Source organism: Lathamus discolor, chromosome Z (assembly GCF_037157495.1).
Source record: "Lathamus discolor isolate bLatDis1 chromosome Z, bLatDis1.hap1, whole genome shotgun sequence".
Classification (NCBI taxonomy): Eukaryota; Metazoa; Chordata; class Aves; order Psittaciformes; family Psittacidae; genus Lathamus; species Lathamus discolor.
In genome coordinates, this window is record NC_088909.1 from 19,202,862 (window position 1) to 19,226,484 (window position 23,623).

Here is a 23,623-nt window from a genome sequence, read left to right on the forward strand (position 1 = left end):
GTCTAATGTTACTGAGATTCGTACTTTGCCTGTATCTCCCTTACGCTGGTCACAGCTGTCGTAGGCTGCTGCTCTCATGTTCTCCAAGGCAGAGCCCTCATGAAACTGCAGCTACCTCCACCCTGGGTCCGTGCTGCAGGGCTTTCAGCAGCCTTCCAGCTATGGGTTTCCTTACATCAGAACTGGCTGATCTTCTGGGAAGAGCTGACCATGCTATGTAGCTCACAGATTAGCAATGTCCAGCCTGAATCTGCTCTCACATCAGGATATCTGATGATCATACTTTTAAATTGCTGAGCTTACCATGATGCCAGCCCTTTAAGATCCCTTGCAAGTAAATAAAGGTTTTGGTTTGTTTTGGGGGCAACTGAACTAGTCTGTCTTTAACTTTCACTTACATTAAAGCAAAGAACTTTCTAGTTAAGGCAGAGGGAAGGATCTGAAAAGTTAAACCGTTGTTGTCACCATCACATGATGTTACCTCAAGCAAAATTAAAAACGGCATTTTGACAATGACTCAGAAAGACTTCATGCGAAGCAGTAAGAGACTGACTTTCCATAAGGTTTTTGCAACTTAGCCACATTTAAAACAATGTAAAAAAAAAAAAAGAAAAAAAAGAAGACTAATAGTTTGCCAGATAGAACTGGAAGCTGCTCATGTGGTAAATGAGTCATCTAAACAACTCAGTTTAATTTTGCCTTCCAGATCTATCATTCTTTATAAAAAATAAAGTCTCTCTCCAATCACGATAGCTCCAGTCCCAGTTAATGCATATTTCCTAACTCATGACAGGATCTGAGACAAAACCAAACAGTTGCAACTTGCTCTTCCGGGGAGGCACAGTGTGTGCTGAAGTTACTTTTGCCCAGAGATAGGACCTCTGTGTGACTGCTTCCATTTCCAGGATGCAGAAGGATACAGATGAGACCTTGGTTAGATCAGAAGTTCAGTGAACTTGTGTGTGTGAGCCAGACTGCAAAGTTTAAGTCCTCTCCTGGTTGGACTGGAACTTAGTCCAGTAACTTAATGGCTCATGACCCTGATACTGTGGCCAATTACTGATTTAAGTGGAGAAGTCAAAATGAATCATGTGTCACAATACTCCATCATTAGAACCCTTCCCAGTCACCCTTCAGCCAGAAAAGGCCTTGGCTTTTTATTTATTACTACTCTAAAAAGCCAAGTGTACTCACAATATCTCTTCCCATGGATATGTCACACCAAGCGAAGACAAAACCCTCCAAGTCCTACACAAAGACACTGAGGCTATCATGGCTTTTTGGTCATCAAAAATGACCATAGCAAACTTCAAAAAAACCTGCTGAGCCACATACACATTTGGGTTTTAGCTTTAAACTGAGGAAGAAGAGTGTCCCCCATGGCACCTTAAAAAAAGCCAAATTGTGTGTACTTTGCTCTGGGAATTCAAACAGACGTGTTTAATTCTGAGGTGCTGTTCTTAAATACAAGGAGAATTAGTGTATGGCTGCATGAAAGATTTGTCTCTGCTTCAGTGCAAGGCCTGGACCAGTTTGTTGCCCTCATGGTTTCCTCGCACCAGCACATGGCACTCCCAGACACTGTTCTACCATGGAGGATTCCCACAGCAGCCAAGAGAAGACACATGCAGATTAACAAGATGTCAGATGCTCCAAATTATCTGCATTTTCATATAATTCAATTTGGACATATATTTTTTTTAACTATCAGCATGAGATATTTTCCTGTCTTCCTCTAGATACTCCAGAAAGTTTACTAAAATCGTAAAACAGGATCCAAAACTCTTAACTCAGTTCAATCTGTACTTCTTCATTCACAAGAGAGATTTCTGGTTCTCAGGGTTGAGCCATGGGGCCTTGTTTGTGTATGCTGGACAATAAACAACCCCTGGAAGATACACTACCTCCAGGAACATTAATGAAGCAAAAGACAGGAGAGGCCTCCAGTGCCTAGCTTTGCTGGAGGAATCATATTTGTCATTTCTTGCTTATCTGTTGAGTGCCTGAGTCCAGCTGTGAAGATTCTCAGAAATGAGAAGCAACACCTAGAGGAAAAGCCTACAGGTTATTATCTGACTCTAACTCTACTATATGTCAGCATCTTAAAGAAACTGAAAACATACACAGATGGCTGTCAGGAAAACTCAGTCTGGCCTGTCCGTGGCTTCGTGCAGTTTGCCATTTTACCTAATACTTTCGATGCAAGGTAAATCAGCAGAGCACTAAGGAGCATGAGTGACTTTCTCAGAATCCTCCAAATGTTGTTTCAAGAAGGGATATTAATTTCCTTTATGAGCAGGCTATAAAGGATTCAAACCACATTCAAACAGCTTGGTAGAATTTTCTTCACTCCCAATTCATTTATAAAGATCAACCACTCATTCTTTTCTATACAATTGTGCAATTGTAACATCCCTTGTCTATCTTTCAAAGCATTCACTGTTGGTGTAAAATAGAGGTTCTAAATGTGAACTGCTCCACACACAATAGCCGTCTAATCTCTGTCAAAACTATTGTCACATAGTGACTCCTTGTTTATATTGAGCATTGCCTGCGACATTTCTTTCTCTCATTCTCCCTACAGCACTTTTCACAATGGGTGGCAATGGTGAGGGGCAGCCATGCAAATTCCCTTTTAAATTTCAAGGACAGTCATATGACCAGTGCACAACCGAAGGCAGGACAGATGGATACCGATGGTGTGGAACCACTGAAGACTATGACAGAGATAAGAAATATGGATTCTGTCCAGAGACTGGTATGAGGAACATTACTTGCATAACAATCTAATTTGTCATTGTTTTAACTAACAAAAGTCTCCTTTTCTACATCTCCATCAGAGCACATAGAAGTTGATGAAGCAGGCACCATTTCAGCATAGGTGGCCAAAGAAGTAACAAGAACAGGTCTATGTGAAGGATATGCTATGCTATATCACACCAAGTTTATGAAAGACACACATATGGGATTGAACCACAGGACTAAATGTCTACCACTGCAGGATAATTATATGTAGACTGCAATTTGCTAATGGCCCTGACAGAGAAGTCTCATTTAACAGAAGAAAGCATGACCAATATTTTAGCTTTATACTTACTGTTTATACTTAAAAAAAAAAAAAATCCTGTTTAGTATGTTAAGCTTGTGTCATCAGATATTTTCATCAATTCAGAACTAAGGGAAACGGTTTAGCCAGGTAAAATAGATTTCTGCTTTCTTCACATTTTTTATACTTTTTAACTTGAGTTTTATTATATAGGAAAAAAAAAACACATGTAAAGGATAGTTCAACAAACATAAGAACCAATATATCTAGAGTCAATATATCCAAAGTCCTAGGTAACATAGTCTCTATTACTGGAACCAAGAAATACGCTTACTTTATGCTTTTTTCAGCATAATAAGTTATTGCTTGAGGAAGCTGTGATTTCTTTTTATAAAAATCTTTTTTTAATAATTAATAATAATGAATGAGAAATAAATAATTATAAATAATTATAAATAGTTATAAATAATTATAAATAATAAGGGACACAATCAGCTTTGCCTCCTGTACCTTCCCAGAAAATAAACCGTAGTTTAAAAGGAACTGTAATTGCCAGATAGCAGTGTAAATTAATTTAGTTTTATATTCTTTTCATATTCTGTTTATGATACCTACTTCAAACTGTAATTTTAAATATAGTTATACCCTCTTTCTTCCAGAAAATACTTGCACATTCATCTACAAATGTTATTTCTTATATACTACCACCATATACTACATAGACAAGAACATACTTAGAGGAAATAATTACAAGTTTTTGTAAAAAATATTCATAAAAAAAAAAGTAACCCACATTTTATATCCTTTTCTACAGAAAATGTTTAAATCATACTTTTTTCACTGCTGTCATGGTTTACACCCAGCCAGTAACTCAGAACCATGCAGCCGCTTGCTCACTCCCCCCTGACTTATTCCTCCCCAAAGCTCTCAGAGAAATGGGGAAGAGAATGGAAAGAATGTAAGTCCCACGGGTTGAGATAGGAACAGTCCAGCAGCTAAGGTATAACACAAAACCACCACTGCTACAACCAATAATGATAATGATACGGGAAATAACAAAGGGAGAGAATACAATTGCTCACCACCTGCCGACCAATACCCAGCCAGTCCCCAGCAGCAATCTGGCTTTCCAGGTAACTCCCCCAGTTTATATAGTGGGTATGATGTGCTGTGGTATGGAATACCTCTTTGGTTAGCTTGGGTCAGGTGTCCTGTCTCTGCTTCCTCCTGGCTTCCCCTCCTCCTTGGCAGAGCATGAGACTCAGAAAGTCCTTGGTCAGAGTAAACATTTGAGCAGTAACTAAAAACATCGGTGTTATCAGCGCTGTTCCCAGGCTGAAAGTCAAAACCACAGCACTGCACCAGCTACTAAGAAGGAGAAAAATGACTGCTACTGCTGAATCCAGGACAACTCCAAAGCTTATATTTTAGTGGGGCACATGATAACCAGGTGGATACTCAATAGCCCTTTATACCTTTCTGACATTAAACACTGACACTCTACACCTTCAACCTATTCAATACGCATTTTAAGTGATCAGCAGGAGGGACTACCAAAAGATACTTGCTCCATAATCATCTTCCACAGAACATTATTAACTGCTGTTTTCTCAGAGCTTTGAACACATTCTTACTCTCACCAAAACTATTGGCAAGTTAATTACAATGGCAATGCCTAGACTTTTTCCTTTTCCTCTGTGCCAGGCAATCTTGTTTTCAAATATTACTTTCAGTCTGACTCCTCATGTTCTTAAGAGGATTACAAACTTTGTTGCTTGCTTTCTGATTTTAGCATGTGTTTTAGGAGAAGGTGCATCAGCTTAATCTCACAAAAGGGACTCCCTTCTCGCTGCATTTTCCTGTCGTTTTCCACAGCCATGTCAACAGTTGGTGGAAATTCAGAAGGAGCCCCTTGTGTATTTCCCTTCATCTTCCTTGGGAATAAATATGAGTCCTGTACAAGTGCAGGTCGCAATGATGGCAAGCTGTGGTGCGCTTCTACCAGTAGCTATGATGATGACCGCAAGTGGGGCTTTTGTCCTGATCAAGGTAATAGATTGTCACAGCAACACACTGGTACCAGCATACTGACCTCACTGATGACATCACACTCAGGATGATTTCATCCTCATACTTAGCACTTGTGTATAGTTACAATTTACAGTCTCCCCACCTGAAATCTGAGCAAAATCTCTGTATCTGAATTGGAGACTCTTTTAAGAATCAGTCTCGGAGCTCATCTGCCTGAAACATTCACATTTTTCTGTATTTTATAACCATAAAGTCTCTTTTGAAAACACAAAAAAAAACAAAAAAAAAATTTAAAAATAAATTAAATAAATTAATGGTTTTCTTATCACCAGTTTTTCCTTCCAAGGCTAAAAGCCACAAGTACATTACATATATAATAATTATACTCTGATATTGGTCAAATTAGGAAAAAATGCTAAAAGTAAAAAACCTTTGTGACTGCTATTGCTTAAGATGAAAAGCATGTTTAAAACTGTGAGAGACAGCATGATTTTTATATGGTGAATATTTAAAATTATTTTGGTTAATATTTGTCATTTTTAACATGGATAAAATTAAATATAGCAAAAGGCTTTTTACACATATACAAACAAACGCAAGGTTTGAGTTTTTTCCTTTAAGAGGGAAATAACTGCCAAATTTCAAAGACTGTTTGGGCATAATTGATAGAATGTCATCTTATGATAAAAGTCTTTTATTAACCTGACAATATTTGGTACAACACTGGTGATCCAGGCTCTGTTCATGAGCAGACAGGTACACAGACCTGTTTTATCACTTGCACGCCACTTCACGACAAAAAGTAAGATTTGAGGTCTAGAGTGCACGTTTAATTCTGTGTGCTTATCTACTACACTTCCTTTTTTTTTACAGAAAGTATGAAGACTGCAGTCAAAGTCACTTTCATTTGAGACAAGAGCAAATATCAACCTCTAAAACCTCAGAATCTCTCTAGAAATGTCATTCCTGGCAATATATATGTAACATTCACCACTGGCATCTGTAAATAATGATGATATTTACTGTTGGGAGATTTTTTATGAGTAGCAAAGAAAATAGAATTTTAAGACTATGAATAACCTGTGTGGTACACTTCTATTTAGACACAAGCAGCTAATACTATGTTGCTGTGTTATTTAGGATACAGTCTCTTCTTGGTTGCTGCTCACGAATTTGGCCATGCCATGGGATTAGAGCACTCTGAGGATCCAGGAGCTCTGATGGCCCCTATCTACACTTACACCAAGAATTTTCGACTTTCTCAGGATGACATTAAAGGGATACAGGAGCTATATGGTAAGGTCCTCCCCTGGCAGCAGAAAAGCAGGCAGCACAGGTTGAAATACGGGACTCAGAACCTGCAGTAAACGACATACTGCACAATACCAGCAACGCCAGAAACACCTTCTGTGCCTTTCTCCCTGCTTTATGTTATTAAGAGGCTCCTACTTATATAAAAAAATCACATTTTAAGGATGAGGGGTCACTAAATTTGCTAAACTAACAGAAGCCCCAAAACTCCCCCTGGCCAAACCTTTAGATGAAAATTTCTAGTGCTTTTACTGGGACAATGAAATGCTATGCTTTTCTCTAGCTTGGAATACCTCATGTGGGTGGGTTTGGGTGTTACTGTCTATAACACTCTGAGCTTCCCAGACTGCAACTCCCTGTAAAGGGAGGGGAAGGACCTTATTTCCTGCCCCAGCTTGGAAACAATTCACATTGCCTGCTCACAATCCAAACTGTACTATCACAATAACATTGGCAGAGTGTATGGGAACTGATATGTTGACATAAATGTATTTGGCAAGCTCCTGCAGAAAAAGCAGATTTAAGCATTGTTGTGTTGGTACACCTTTAAAATTTATTATTTTCTCCACAGATATGCTTAGAAAAATTCACAGGTATTATTATGATTAAAATTCCTTCCACGCATATGTTTTCTACCTTGTAGAGACACATATCTGCTACAGTCGATTAAGCAGAGAAAATCTATGCCATTTATTTTTCTGTGTTTTTCACTTTTTTGCTGAGATATCTTCCTAATTGTAAGTCACTGTATTCTACAGTATTCAACACCTTAGAAATTATAATAGGAATATACCAAAACTATTATCACATGAGACACATTTTTATCAAAAATCTGATTTAAATCTTCAATTTTCCCCTTGTTCTTAGATGCTTTAATTAAGACTGGGAGTTGAGACATGGCAAGGCTCCATGAATTTTCTAAGCTTACACAACATATCTTTGATAGAGTTCAGAATTTAACTGGGTTGTCCCAAGGCACACTTCAAAACTTGAGACAAAACTATCTTTCTTGCCTCTTTATACTAAAAGAACCCTTTACAAACTGCTTTCTATATAAAACAAGTATTAAAAAACCCTTTGTTTTCTTCCATTAGTATCTCCATCAGCTACATTCCACTTTGTTTCATACAGTAAATCAACGCGATATTTAAGAAAAAAGGCAAATGCTTCATAAGGCAATACAGCCACAGCCAAATAATAAACCAAACACCAAAATAAACCAAATGGCAAAGTGCATATTCTTAAGAGCACATTTTGATTGCTGATGAGGGCAAAAAGATCATACATATGGCTCAAAATCCGTCTTTGTAACTTGCAAAATATTGACACTTCTTTGTAGAACAGAAATTCGCTTTGATGTCTCTCTCAGTGGAGTTGCAGATAATTCTGAGTAGAAGGACTTTGAAATGCATTTCTCATCTTTTTAGACGCCAGTGAAATAAAAACTGTAATATTAACATTTACACCCAGTATAGTCACCTCTGAGTATCTTTCAAGTTAAACAGACAGCTCAGCATGGATAGACATTCACAGGCAATATGAATAAGGCCACAGAGTAGATTAATGCAGGACGGAAAGCTATGGCCTTCTCAGCTATACTTGACCACCCTTCCTCTGAAAAGGTTATAAATTTTTGCTCCTTCAAGCACTGCCTTCAAATTATTACCCTTCTAGGAATGATGGTAGTTCATGTGCTATGTGGAACCTATGCTACACTGTATTTCAGTGTAACAGAACTTCTCTGTTCACCATTACAGAAGTGTCCACTGATGTAGAACCTGGGCCAGGGCCAGGTCCCGGCCCACGTCCAACCCTCGGACCTGTCACTCCAGAGCTCTGCAAGCATGACATTGTATTTGATGGAGTCGCACAAATTAGAGGAGAAACATTTTTCTTCAAAGATAGGTAAGTAAGATAAATTGATTATCAATGGCGCTTCACATGTGGAGGAACCTTATTCAAGGTCAAAACCTAGACATTTATGACCAGGCACAATCTCTGCCCTTTCTTTAGTGTGTTCAGAGACAGAAAAGTGTCCTGTCAACTACTAAGGGAAAGAGATGGTGAAGTCTGATTTCATGGTTAAATAATATGGCCGCCTATGCCACAAGGGTACACTGCTTGTTCATGGTCAACTTGGTTTCCACCAGTTCCCCTAGCTTCTTTTTCACAAAGCTGCTTTCCAGCCTGTTAGCCCCCAGGCTGTACTGGTGTTTGGAACTGTTCCTCCCCAGGTGCAGGTCTTTGCATTGCCACTTGTTGGACTGTGTAAGGTTCGTGACATCCCATTTCTCCAGGGATCAAGGTCTGTCTGGATGGCAGCACAAACCCTTGGTATACCAGCCACTCCTACTACTGGGTCATCAGCAAACTTGCTGAAGGTGCACTCTGCCCCATCATACAGATAGATCATTACTGAAGACGCTAAACAGTCTTCTATCCAGTACTGATGCCAGGGACAGTTACACTGCTGCTTACTGGCCTCCAGCTAGACTTCATATCTCTGACTGTGCTTTCTAAACCTAGACAGTCAGCCAGTTTTCAGTGCACCTCACTGTCTGCTTACCTCAACCATACTTCAATAGCATCTCTAAGTGAATCTCATTGGAAAGGAGATCAAAAACCTTTCTGAGCTGCTCTCCCTTTATCTACCAAGCCAGTCATTTCACCACAGAACGTTATCGGGTTGGTCAAGCATGACTTCCCATTTGAGAATTACACTGACTACTCCCAACCACATTCATGTCCAAAAGATTGTCTGTAATCAGATGTACGTGAGACGATTATGCCTAAATTCACCTCTTCTTAGAGCTACCTCAAACTTCGAGAACGTAGAATTTTCAACTTCAGTGATAATTTTAGGTAGTTCTGTGGTATTTTGTCATTTCTGTTTTCTGCACTACAATGGGATTACACATGCTAAGATGTTACAAAAACAACCAGGCTGGTGGTAGTTCTAGCTAAAATCAGGACAAGGAAATGACACAAACCTCACATAAAAGCCTGTTCTCATAATATTTTCTACTCAGCTTCACATTTTGGAGAGCAAAAATTAACCCTGATTTTACCCCTCCTGGCTTCTGTGGAGTCACACAAGGGTTGCTTAAAAGGGTGAAGTAGCTGGGAGACGCATTCAAACTTCTAAATGTTTATGCAAACTAGATATGACCCCCCAGATCCTCAGAGATTTACACATCTGTAATGTTAATAACAAAATTAGCAATGGAAGAGACATATTAGCCAGTCTACTGCCTGCCAAATATAGATTCATTCCCTATAAAGTATTTCCGGATGCTTTTTGGAGCAAAACCTACAATGATTGTAATTCAGCAATGGAAATCCCATTATTTTCAGTGGAGTAGAGCTCTGGAACCACTATCCTTCCTGATTTCATTTCAGATAGTCTACACTCTGGGGAAAGCTTCAAATCTGAATGTAGGAAAACTTCCCTTCTTAACTTCTAGGAACAAAAAAGAGCAGTTCATCCAAACCTAGTAGCAATAATCTCAAATGTCTCTTCCACCATGGAGACACTGTTTCAGCAAATCTCCAGTGCTAGCATAATTTTCAATATAATAGACTGGTCCCCATGTTCATAAAGATACAAACATGGAAATCTATGAGAAAAGTCTTGTGCCTGAATGACTGAATCCAGGTTGAGTCCATTAAGTAACAGAATTATGTGACTCACAGTACTGTAAGGACACCAGTGACTGGGATAGTCTCCACATGAGCAAGGCGTCCTAGGCAGAAGACACAAAAGGCAGCTTTGATGCAAGAGCAGAGATATTCCTGATAAAATGAGGTAGCTGCAGAGCTGCAGCCCCTGCTGCCTTTGCCAGGGTCTGTATTACCCAGCTGCTCAGCAACGCAAAGCATCTCTTAAGAAGTACAGGACTTGGCAGCACCATGGTGAGACACACTAAATCCTCTTTTTCTTCTGCCTTAAATCAATGCCCACTCTGAAATCATTTATCCTCAGTTACCCTGAACATTTTCCCAAAGCCACTGAAGATCTGAGCCCACGCACGCACTGTGTGTGCATAAATCAAACACTGTCTCCTATCATATAGAAACATATACAAGCATGTGAAGCTGATGGAAGTATTACAACCAACGTGTTCATTGCTTCTTCCCAGATGTCAGGTGAAATTTAAGAGGGAGCAGAAACCAATAAACAAAGTCGTCCTCACAAAACACCAGTTATTTGTATCTCCTGGTGCTGTAAAAGTCCAGCCATCTTTTCCAGATTTACATTTTCAGCTAGAAGCTATGAATAATTATTACTATGCTGCATGGTTTAACTCTACTTACCAGCTTTTCATAACAAAAAGTCATGGTCTTTTGGGTAATTTTACAGGCCATGGTACACTGCAATTTCTTCAGTGCATTTCCTTCTAATTCCCATCTATGTGATACCCAATCACACGTGTGTGCTTTGGGTTTGAAGTTTAACTTAACCTTTATCACAGGCTTCGTGCTTTAGCAATGCAGAACTGGTATTTAAAACTTCCAGTTGTAAGAACATAATTCCATTACAGCTGTGAGGGGCACAAAGGGCTCACCTGTGATACCTTTTGTACTATTCCTCTTGGCCCCTGTCAATGGCAGGATAAAATTTCTCACAATCTAGTAATCCCTAGTGGCAAGGAACAGCTCTTTCTTGGCCACAAAAAGGTCCTGCAGTACAAACAGACCACCACTACAGAATGCCAGCACTGGACTCTTCCACCAACAAGCTGCACAGAGCTGGCCACACCACTTCGGTCTAACAGGTTTGCCAAAACTGGTACCCACTTTTGCTAACATAGTCATCAGAAAGCCAAAGCATCATGATCAGCTCATTGCATAAAAACATTGCATAAAAACAAAAGGTAAAACACATCCTCACAGCAGTAGAAACGATTCCAAGTTTCATAGTATTCACAGTGTCAAAGTGATTCAGTATTCTATATAATCCCAACAGAAGTATTTCACATTTGGATACAGCTGGTCAAAAAACTATGCAAATACCAAAACAGTCTGTTCCAACCAATTCATGTTTTATCTAACATGCAGCAAAAGCAGACAATTGTTGAATTGTTTTGCTCTGGAATGACTTTGCCTGTTTCTCTGGAATGGCTTTGCCTGTCAGTCTTGCAGTTTTTCAGACATCAGGCACACAGCATTATGACTCACTTTTGGAATTCTAAAAACAAATATCTATCATGTGTTGTGTGACTTTTATGATTCATGCAAACGACCACAGCATCTGTCATATTACACATGCAAAAGGAACAATCAGCAAAAAGGAAGTCAGATAACATTAATTTAAACAAAAAAAAAATAATTTTTCCTTTCCCATTCAACACAAGGAAATAAATGGGAATTACTGGAGCTGCTGTGGGCCATTTACAGAGCTTTTCCACGGGGCGCAGAATCCTCCAAGCAACCAGAGTGCCCAACTATAGCTTTTACACAGATGGCTTTGCTCTGAAACGGAACAAAATTCAAACCTCTGAAGCTTACCAAGATATTAAAAAAGACCCACTGATTCAGTCCCTTTAGATATCTGCTAATAATAATTATACTAATAATGGCAAATCTCGATTATGTTAAAATATAAAATGTTACTATAAAAAGGTATTAAATCTGTCTGTAAAGATAATATTAAAATTTAACCTGAATGACTTAAAACATTTCAACAAGCTCAAAGTGAAATGAGAAAGCCAAATAATTTATTTCACCATTCCTCAATAAGATGAGTAGCAATAAAAATACCTCCTGCCCAATTCAAAAGCAAAAGAAAATTCAGCTTTGACCAAGCTTCCTTTTCCACAAGAAAACCTCACCGTTTTAATAAGTCCCTTGAAATGTGTGCTTTAACAAAAGCCCGATGTTCAAGTATCCATTGGCTCTGGAGAGTTTGGAATTAATGCGGATTGTAATTATTAGTGCTGACTCAGCCATAAATCAAGTCCAAATCTGATTGAAATTCTGTAACTTGGATTTTCAAAGGAGATACTTTCATAAATGCAGTGTTAGAAAGATTTGTTATAAGGGTTTCCATTTCATACCATACAGGATCTGCTTTTCTGTCTAAAGAGAGATGCATGAAAAAAAATTTATTACCTTTTACAATGTCTAAATACTGTCAAGAGCAAGAGTAATTAAATGCCTTATTCCTTGCCTCTTTTTTAAAATTAAAATTACGATGAGTTATGCTTAGATATTTTTGTACATGTTAAAAATGCATATATGTATGCAAAATGAGAGTAAGTTAACATATTACTAAATTATTAGTATCATATGTCATATTAAATAAATACATATTTTTTAGTTAAGACACAGAAAAAAAAAATGTGTTTCAAGATGTTTTATTTGTCCTATCTAGCTCTGTTTGCAATCAAACTTCACTGACAAAAATACAGAAATTTAATAAATGAATTTAGAATTTCTCCGTCAAGTTTTAGGCAAAACCAAGATTCGGCTTCAGATGCTGTGTTTCTCAAGGTATAATTATTCTAGGTGGGAATGGGTAATGGCTATTTATATTTTGCAAAAAGTAAGATGTCAGGTAGCACCTTGAGCTTCTGTAACACAGTAATAGTAAAAGCAGTTTGACCTGAGAATGTAATAGCTATAGATTGGTGCAAGAGCTGCTGATTTTTCGTTTTATCACCATGGCAAAAATTTCATTCTGTTGAGGAAAAAAGTTGTTCCTTCTGCAGAGGAGGAAATAGCAGAACCATTTTTAACCAAAAGCCCTCAGCACAAAGCTCTGCCATTTAAAGATAATTACAGCTTTTTAAAGCTTAAATCAAATGATAATTCTACTTACACATAAAATAGCTAATAAATCACCCTATGCATTTCTCTAATGAACATTTTTAGTGCTAGCAGTTTCCTTTACAGCCAAGCTCACTTCCAAGCAGTTTGATATACTGTCATTAAATTTGAACTTTTAGTCACTACAATAGTAATAGCAAGAGCAATTCATGGAATAGAAATCTCTGCTTTTCTCACTCATCCATCTGCTCCATACACAACAGCATGAAAGCTCTAACGGTTTAAATGCCTTGTAAAGAAGTTTGGTTTTATACTCAAAGCACAGAATAAATTCTGCCCTGCTGCAAAAAGCAACAGAAACTCCAAAGCAACCAGTGCAATCAGTGCAAGCAATATCACCCGCAGTCCAGCATGCAGCTTCTTGCGCAGCTGTTTTAGCAACAGGTTTCCAAATGAGCGATTTGCTTTTCAGTCACTGTAGGAAAACAGTTACAAATGTGTGTTGCTGCTAACGTGTGTGTGCACATGTGTGTGTGTATATGCACGCTTACGCAGCCTTTGCCAGAAATGATGAAAACCAGATGTGCTGGTGAATTAGTTCATTGTAAATCTCATACAATGTTCTGTTCTGCTCAGATTCATGTGGAGGACTGTAAACCCCCGAGGAAAACCCACAGGTCCTCTTCTTGTTGCTACATTCTGGCCTGATCTGCCAGAGAAAATCGATGCTGTCTATGAGGCCCCCCAGGATGAGAAGGCTGTATTTTTTTCAGGTACTGTTTTTAAGCTTTAAAATGTAAGCATCCATTTGCATAAATGTTCCATTCAAGCTCAGTTTCCTCCCAGCTGGGCCAGGAAATGGCCTGCCTAGGAGCAAGTATAGCCAGTGGGTATGGGTGACAGATGTCAAACATCCCATGCAGAGGATATTAGGACAAGGGCTGCATCTGAAAGACCGAAGAGCATTCAGCTTCCATTACAACAAAAGGGACCTATAAGCATCAAAAAAGATACATTCAAAAATAAGCAAGACTAAACAAGAGCAATTTTTTAAACCAAAAAGCAACCACAGCAGGAGTTCTTTTTCATTATGCACTGCTCTGTTTTCCTTCTGTTTCCTCTAATTTCAAGCTATTGTCTCTGTACAGGTTGCTTGAGAAGATTAGATCTCCCTCTTCCCCCCATGCCTTTCCTTCTATCCTCTTCTTTTGTCAAAGACTAACTTCCGCTCTGGCTTCCAAGTGTCTTCCTTGGTGGCTGATCATGCGGAGGATACAGGCAGTCATGCTAGCTGCCTCCATGGAAGAGTGTAAGAGGAAGTATTGCTCTGTCTGCCCTAAGCCACACATGGTTCCCCTGTACTGGCCAAATTAGCGGAGCTAGGAAACTGTTTTCAACATGAAGAACTGAGCCAGAAAAACCCGGGCTCCAGTATTTACTAAAAACATGACTAAACACCTCCACTCATGTAAAAACCATATGGCTGATGCTGCTGCACATTTTCTGCACAGGATGGAAAAAAGTAATGATAATCTATTCCACATGTCTCAAAGGCCATTTGCTTTGGTTACATGAGGGGAGAGGAAGCTTAAAGTTTTATTTCAGGCAAGCCATAACACTTGAAATATTGCATATACTATATATAATCCTGCTGCATCTAAACCTCTCTCCCTCTCTTTATAATGCCCAGGAAAATGAAACTAACCTGCTTTTATAAAATAAGAACTATCAAAGATTGGTTTGAAAGTTACATGTAGCCCAACTAACTTAAAACACTGACTACTGAGACCCACCCTTTGTTCCTGAAAGGTGAGCTAGTAACTTCTCAGGAACTCAAATCCTACATTTTACACTTTTCTCATATTAAGAGTTTACTTACTTTCCCACTAGCATAGAATCAAAGAAACGTTCTTTCATTAATGAATCTTTCCATGGTTTTCAGTGAATCTAGTAAGGCTATTTACTATGTAAACTGTAATTCCATGTAAAGAACAGAATACTAGTAGCTCTTCCATTAATACATATTTGGACAGACATGAGAAAATGTTGTATGACAAGAGACAATGGAAATAGGAATTCTGGGGAAAACTACCTGTTAATTGCTCAATAAAAACATTCAACCAAACAAATGGAGGGTGAACATGGGCATCTGCATTTGACCTTCAGGTGCCCATGCCTCCTTTCAGACCATCTTCATTTTACAAAAAATACTAATATTAACCATCTATTTTAACATAACCCCAGCTGTATTAAGACAGTGTCTGCCTCAAAGATAAGGCAGCTAAGAAGAGAGAAAGCAAGAGCACGCTGAGGTGATGTCATTTTCTGAGAGGCAAGCAACACTTCAGAGGCAAAAGCAGAAACTGTTGTCACAGTACACCTGTACTCTAATCTAGTGCTTCATAGGTGGTAAAATACTAGAAAGGCTGGTAGTACAGTTAGTGCAATGAAAAGTTGCATAGCAAAGCATAAAAGAAGAAATACTCCTCTGTATCCAATTACTTAACAGTGTTTGGTTTGTTTTCCCTCCTACTTAGGAAACGAGTACTGGGTTTATTCAGCCAGTAACTTGGATAGGGGTTATCCAAAGAAACTCACCAACCTGGGACTACCCCCGGATGTTCAACGTGTTGATGCAGCTTTCAACTGGGGCAGAAACAAGAGGACATACATTTTTGCTGGAGACAGATACTGGAAGTAAGACCCATTGAAGTGATAATGGTGGTACACTGATAGCCAAGCCTCATCTCTAGGGCTAAGTGTACACTGAGGTTCAGTAAGCAAGAACCAAACACAGGGAGGGCATCCTTGAAGAATACAAAATGAGGGCTGCCAGGACAGAACTGAGCAGTGGCAAGTGAGGATGCTTAATCAAAGATCATGGATAGGAAAGAACATTAGTACAGCAGCAGAGAACAAGCATGTGTTTGAGAAAACAGCTTGCAATGGAAGAGGATATCTGGGAGTTCCTGTCAGGCTGCTCCTCACTAACAACCCGTATGTACCAGCAAACTGCCCCTCATGAGTGCCAGGCTCTTAAGAGGGGCAAGCTTACCTACTGTCAGATTACAGGTGCTGGGAGAAAATTCTGACAGGAATTCCTTAAAAATGGGCTGACCCCAAATCACTTTAAGCCAAAGACTGACCAGATGACCTTAGAAATTCTTTCAGTAAGCAACCAGCTTTGGAGGCACTGGATGTAAAAGAAACAGCAGTGTGACTAGCAGAGCATGCTGGGGATTACTGAAAATCCTTCAGCACCTGATATACCAGTCACTAACACATCTGCTCTACTAATAGAACTGGCATTGAGGAGATCTGAACAAACCACAAGTGAGTGTTAGTACTCTGGGAAAATCACAGAATGGTTTGGGTTGGAAGAGACCTTAAAGATCATCTTGTTCCAACCTCCTCTGCTACAGGCCTTCCACTAGACCAGGCTGTTTCAAACCTCATCCAACCTGTCCTTGAACACTGCCAGGGATGGGGCATCTACAACTTCTCCAGGCAACCTGTTCCAGTGTCTCATCATCCTCATAGTGGAGTAAAGGAGGAGAATCACATCCCTTGACTTGCTGGTCATGCTCCTTTTGATGCAGCCCAGGACATGGTTGGCTTTCTGGGCTGCAAGAGTAGACCGCCGGGTCACATTGAGCTTCTAGTCAACCAACACCCCCAAGTCTTTCTCCTCAAAGCTGCTCCCAATCCATCCTTAGCTCAATCCAATCTTAGCTTTTATTCATTTTGAGAGTCTCAACAATCTTTTTTGTGTTTACAGTACATGCTCAGGGAAGTTTTTGTTGCAAAGAACACCACAAATATGGTATTCCACAAATGCATATAACTGTACTTGCATTAAGGTTTCTGCTTGAAAGACTGTATGACAAACAAAATATGACACAACATAAGGAACCAAACTCAGGTGACCTGCTACCATGCTCTATCCAGGAAAGATCTTGGGCTCTTAGATTAGGAAGGGATGTCCTTAAAATGTCTAAGGCCATTACTGTGGAAGAAATAGGTATCTTACCCTACACCTGATGAAAAATCTACGAATTATATTTAATAGAATTTCATTATTATAGCGTCAAAACACCCACCAGAAATCTAAAAGATTCACCAAGCTATAAAGATTCCTCCTGAGAGATGCTCTATATAAAATATCAAAGGCGGTCTCAGTATAATTGAGTCCATTTTATGTGAACATTAATTTCATGTTATGATCAAACTGGACGAGTGTCTTTATTGTATCCTAATGGCTGTGGATTCCTGTAAGTAAATACCCTTTCACAACTGCCACTTGCTCATAACTTTCAATTACTTTGACGACAGTTCACTTCTCCATTATTTAAGGAGAAAAAAAACCAAAAGGCTAAACTTTAAAAACTAGAGTATTATTCATTTTTTGTCATAATGTAGAGATCATTTTACACATTTGCAAGTAGTTCTAACACAGCCATTTGTAATACTTCATATTCCTACCAAAACCTACAGACTGTGAGTCAGCAAAGCTGCAGGTCTCCTCTGTACCAACTATTGTTTTGATTAACTGTACTCCAGGGCCTCCAACTAATTCATCAATCTAATAACAGACAGTAATTCTATCAAAGTACCTTATCAACTGCAGTCACTGCAGAAAGCATAATTTATTTTTAAGGAACCAAAATAAGCTTAAATGATTCCTGTCTGTGTAAAGAAGAAAGCAGTTGACAAATATTTCAGGAAAAAATGCACCTCTGTTTAACACAGATGCTGTACCCATAAACTATGTTTTGTTTTATACAAGGAATCTGCCACATGGGAGCAAAACAGTTACATACAATAGTCCTTCCTGTGCCATTATCACACTTGCTTTAAATGGATTTTTTGGAAGCTTTCTTCTCTCTCTCCTTCCAGCCCCAAGCTATTTTAGTGTTATCATAACTAGATTGTTAAGCAAAGTTTTGTGAGAGAGAGGAAGAGAAGCTGGCTCAGATTCCACAGCTGAAATTTTAAAGCTACCCAGCAAGGTACAGTTCTGGTGTCCTCAACATATAAAGGACATGGAACTGTTGGAACAAGTGCAGAGGAGGGCCACGAGGATGATCAGGGGACTGGAGCACCTCCCGTATGAAGACAGGCTGAGAAAGTTGGGGCTGTTCAGCCTGGAGAAGAGAAGGCTGCGTGGAGACCTCATAGCAGCCTTCCAGTACCTGAAGGGGGCCTATAGGGATGCTGGGGAGGGACTCTTCGTCAGGGACTGTAGTGACAGGACAAGGGGTAACGGGTTAAAACTTAAACAGGGGAAGTTTAGATAGGATATAAGGAAGAAGTTCTTTACTGTGAGGGTGGTGAGGCACTGGAATGGGTTGTCAGGGGGGTTGTGAATGCTCCATCCCTGGTGGTGTTCAAGGCCAGGTTGGACAAAGCCTTGGGTGACATGGTTTAGTGTGAGGTGTCCCTATCCATGGCAGGGGGGTTGGATCTAGATGATCTTAAGGTCCTTTCCAACCCTAACTATTCTACGATTCTAAGGTACTAGATTTTCTTTAAATATCCTAGGAAAAATAGCAAGTAATTTACATTAATCATTTGAATTTATTTTGGCTGACCTACTGCTCATTAGTATTGATGTAACTTTGGATAGAATCCAGGTCTATACAATAATGAGATACACTGAGTAACCCGAGATACATAGAGATATGGATAAATGGAAATAAAGAACATAAACCTTCCCTCCAGTACCAGTGAAAGATGACCTCTTTGAAGCCCATTGCTCCTGAAGAGGTACTGCTAGGGTGACTGAGGCCTCACATGCATTGGAAGCCTGATTCAAATTATATCCCATGTCACTGCCCCATAGGACATCTCCACTTCTGCTCAGCACTGACTCACATCTATGGATCACATAAATGGGGAAAACAGGCCACAGTCTTGCACCTTCTTTCCTTTCAAGCACCTTGCATGTCTGGGACATTTATTTCCGATATACGGAAAGGGAGATCCCAGATTACTTGGATGTGGGAGTGTAAAACTGGCTTTGCACAACTCTAAGTTTGCATTCTACACTGGAAATCACACTGGAGTAAATGGGTAAATGAAACAATTCATGATCTGCAGGTGTGGACACCAACAGATCCACTCACTCCTGAATGGCACTGCAATCTAGATCCAGCTTCCATGCTAGGTGTATTTGTATCAGCTGAGTTTTCCTCTTGAACGCATAGACTGTGAAAGCCATTGTGATTTTGGTTCCTCCTCGAACAGAAAAACATCTATTTTTAACTTGGCACTTCTCTGTTCATCATCAGAGACAGAGACTGTGTGAAAATCATATGGGTTTTCAACGAAATGTTAGGGAAAGCAATTAGTAATTTAATAGCATTCCATCAATTACATGGACTACAAGAATATTTCAAATACAATTTTGAAAAGATAGCCATTTCACATTAAAATCTGCTATCTTCAGACGTTGGCAGCTGCCAGAAAAAAAGTTACCTTTCCTAGAATTATGTCTGGAATTTTAAAGCTACATTTCTGAAAAGGGTTTTGCTTAGAAAATGTGTTTTCTATTCAGCAAGAATTGCATTTCCAAAAGGAAAGACATAAAATTTGATGGTGTTTTAAAGGAGTTAAGAATAATTATAATGCAATTATAATGAAATAGAAAATGTTACAATCTTAGTTATTATATTTCTAGTTGATTGTTATATATAGTCACATTTGCTGAGAACTCCCTGAAAAATTATGTTAAAATTTAACATTAATTACAGACTCATAATGCAGTGATATAATTTTCTTCAGGTACAATGAAGAAAAGAAGAAAATGGAGCTTGCATCCCCTAAATTCATTGCAGACTCTTGGAATGGTGTTCCAGATAACCTTGATGCTGTCCTGGGTCTTGGTGACAGTGGTAAGCTGTAATTCTGATTCAAGTCACTAACAAGCTCTTATTCATCTGCTGTGAAACTTATTGGAGAATTTAATTTCTTACTGAGCAGAAGCCAAATGGAGCCAAATTCCCCTTCAGCTTTTCAAACGATTGGTTCAAATAAACTTTTATTGTCTCTCTATTTTCCTATTAAACATCAGTTGATAAATACGCTACTAATCACAGTTTAGACTTTTTAAAGGGAAACATTATGGGATGTCTTTGGTTCAGATAGAATAGAGTTTTGGGTTTTTTTTCATAGTAGTAGCTGGTACAATGCTCTGCTTTAGATTTAGTATGAGAATAATGCTGATAAGACACTGATGTTTTAGATGTTGCTCAGTAGTGTCTACCCTAACCAAGGACCTCTTAATCTGTCATGCTCTGCCAGTGAGGAAGGGCATGAGAAGCTGTGACAAAGAGGAGACATGATGCCTGACCAAACTAGCCAAAGCTGTATTCCATACCACAGCACATATACACACTAATACAGAAAGTGGGGAGAGTTGGCTGGAAGGGATCAATCGCTGCTCAGGGACAGGCTGGGCATCTGTCAGTGGGTGGTGAGCAGTTGTACTGCACATCACTTGGGTTTCTTGGGGTTTATTCATCTCCCCTTTTACCTATTGTTACTATTATACTTTACTTTATTTCAGTTGTCAAACTGTTCTTCTCTCAACCCATGGGGGTTTTTACCCTTTTCCAGTTCTCCTCCCCACCTCATTAGGGAGGGGGTGTGTGTAAGTACCAGTAACCAAGCAGCTGCATGGTATTTAGCTGCTGGCTGGGGTTAAACCACAACAAGAGAATATGACCTTTTTTGAACGTTTTTATCAAGCAAATATGATAATTTCCCTTTTCATTTAAGAGAAGGTCATCTAATTTCAATCTGCTACTACTCTTTATAATTTACTCCCTTAGTCTTTAAAAAGAAAAAGAAATGGTATGTCTTAAGTGTTTTGAAGCATCTTACTGTTTTCCACTGCTATGCTGTACAGGTCTAGAAATCTGCTGCATAAATGTAGGCTGGAGATGCAGAAAAGTGAAAGCTCATGCAGTCACTTTTATGTCAACATGTTCCACAGGCTCAGACCTGGATTCATGCTGACTTTCCAATCTGGGCATGGGGAAAATTAGCTCTGTGGAAAACTCTCTTTCTAATGTAGTTTGAAACAGAGAGTAAAGTGATTCCTGCCACCCAGGATGTTCTAACACCAGAAGGCATGATCAGACCAGTCCATATGGCTTGGAAATTTCCTGACTTCCTGGCAGCTCCATAGTTTCCTCAGTACCAGCATGCACTCATAGCACTATTTCAGGATCTTCCTGATCTGGCACAGCCAGAACACAAGTATGATAATCTCCTTGATTATCATAAATGGGTTGTATTTTGCTTTTTTTTTTTTTTTTTTACCCTCCTATCAACTGCAGCTGAGAGCCTGGCCCATGGTTTTACGTGGCCTTCTATGTTGCACAGATCGCATAAATGTCTGGAAGCACCACTAGTATCACAAGTCTCGACTCAATTACATTTTCAACATTTATTTTGCCAGCAAACACTTCTTCCCAGAAAATTCTGGCTCACAAAATGGTGACGTGGCTTCAGGCTCCAATTGAACAAGACCTGTCTTCTCCGGAGTGGAAACTTTAATTTGTTTTTAAAATAAATCTTGTTGTGTACCCATATTTTGGAAAATAAGTTTTCCAGCACATTGAGCTGCATGAAGTCAAATAGACAAAATGCTTTGATCAAGAATTATGTGCTCTATAATCTGAGTATGTTTTTTCATTTACCTTCACAGGATACACCTACTTTTTCAAAGATCAGTACTATCTACAAATGGAAGACAAGAGTTTGAAGATTGTTAAAATTGGCAAGATAAATTCTGACTGGTTGGGTTGCTGAACTGTATGAGCTATTAATAACCATTTTATTTACTTATTCGTTATATGCCTTATCTGTAATTAGAAATAGATCTGAATGCTAAATACTGGACCAGTCTGGTACTGGCACCTAAACATTAAGTACCAGTACTGTACACATCAGATAATTTAAGTGTTTGCCTCCTCAGTATACAAAAGATGTTTACGTATATATTCTGGTACAATTTTTCATCCCTAGTAATGCCAGTAACAGAATATCCATCATTCTTTATTCCCTGGATGCTTAAACAAAGCATTGAAGCCATTGGAGACTGGATCATACCCCACGTTATACATATCCCAAAATAGGCTCAAATGAGATGTACCAGCAGTGCACTTTGATTTTTATTTTTTATAATACAACTCTGTTATAAATAGATGGTTTGTCTTGATGTTTTTCACCCTCTTGAGAGTTTGATCATTACTTCCATTTATTTACATAAATAATACAGAAAGACTGTCAAAGGCACAGGTTGCCTTAGGATTTGATTTGTGTTGATGACGCATGATGGAATCATGGCAAGAAACTGTAAAGTATTGTTTTAAAGTACTTTTTATTTTAATATCTTAGTTAAATTTAGCAATTTGCTTCATGCACTTTGTTACTACTATATAACTTGTTTATATGGATGGAATGACTCAGATTTTTTAAGTCAGTGCATTATACATAAAAGTCACGTATTACTGTTTAACTTGTTTTATTTTTCTGTTCTTTATAATATTGGGGTTTGTTTGGTTAGGTTATTTGCTTATGCATTGGGCAACAGAAAATATTCTTTTCACATTGTAATGCAATGTTTCTCATTAAAATATAAACCAGAAAAGAACGTCCCACATAGGAAGTGCCAATGATACAAATAAAATCAAATCACACTGTCAACATTTCTCATGGCCAGGCTTCCTTGTATCACTTCAAATTAGAAATTCAGTAGCACGCTACAGTGAAATACCTGTCAAAGGAAAGACAATATCACTCCAGTATATAACTGCTTACTGGATTTATTTTACATTATCTTCTCTGTTAGTTCCAAGATGTAACTGTAGCAATTTACATTAAACAGATTATATGGTCCCATGCTCCACAAAGCCCGCTGCCTTCTCACACCAGTTTACACACCTGTTTTTTATCCATGCTCTTTCTCCTTACCAGCAGCTACTTCACCACAACCCAGTCAGGAAGCGTCAACATAGACATGGTATATGTATCCTACACGGATTGTAAGCTTGAGAAAAACAGATGTAAAACCTCACCCCTCCCCATGAGATCAGACACCATTTGGCCAAGGATCTTATCCAGCTCCATGCACACGAAACGCTTTGTGAGACACTGCACTACATCACGCAAATGGTCAAACCAGATCCTTCTTAACACACCTCTTACAATGAGTCCATGATTCCCACTAATACCTGAGTCAGTGATCAGTTGGTTTCTCCTCATGTCCTCTTCATGCTGACATGAAGTGCTTTCTTGTTCTAAGCAGTGGTTTTTACTATAGTATTCTGAAATGACACCACTTCTGCATGGCCAAACCATTTTTCCATTGCACACTATCCAGACACAGTGCCCATTTTGGTAAGCTATTGATTACTACACACAATTCTCACCTAGATGAACAGTCCTATTTTCACCTAT

The 23,623-nt window shown here is 38.9% G+C and overlaps 1 protein-coding gene across 1 annotated transcript in view; it reads left to right on the forward strand.

Moving 5' to 3' along the window:
- MMP2 (matrix metallopeptidase 2) overlaps positions 1-22,870 on the forward strand; it is a 37,456-nt gene extending 14,586 nt beyond the window's left edge. The window contains exons 6-13 of the mRNA XM_065662639.1: positions 2,585-2,758; positions 4,922-5,095; positions 6,218-6,373; positions 8,146-8,293; positions 13,793-13,929; positions 15,694-15,853; positions 19,940-20,049; positions 21,870-22,870. Of these exons, the coding sequence (XP_065518711.1) occupies positions 2,585-2,758; positions 4,922-5,095; positions 6,218-6,373; positions 8,146-8,293; positions 13,793-13,929; positions 15,694-15,853; positions 19,940-20,049; positions 21,870-21,973 (1,163 nt within the window). The 3' untranslated portion in view covers positions 21,974-22,870. The remainder of the gene's footprint in view (positions 1-2,584; positions 2,759-4,921; positions 5,096-6,217; positions 6,374-8,145; positions 8,294-13,792; positions 13,930-15,693; positions 15,854-19,939; positions 20,050-21,869) is intronic.
- The last annotated feature ends 753 nt before the right edge of the window (positions 22,871-23,623 follow it).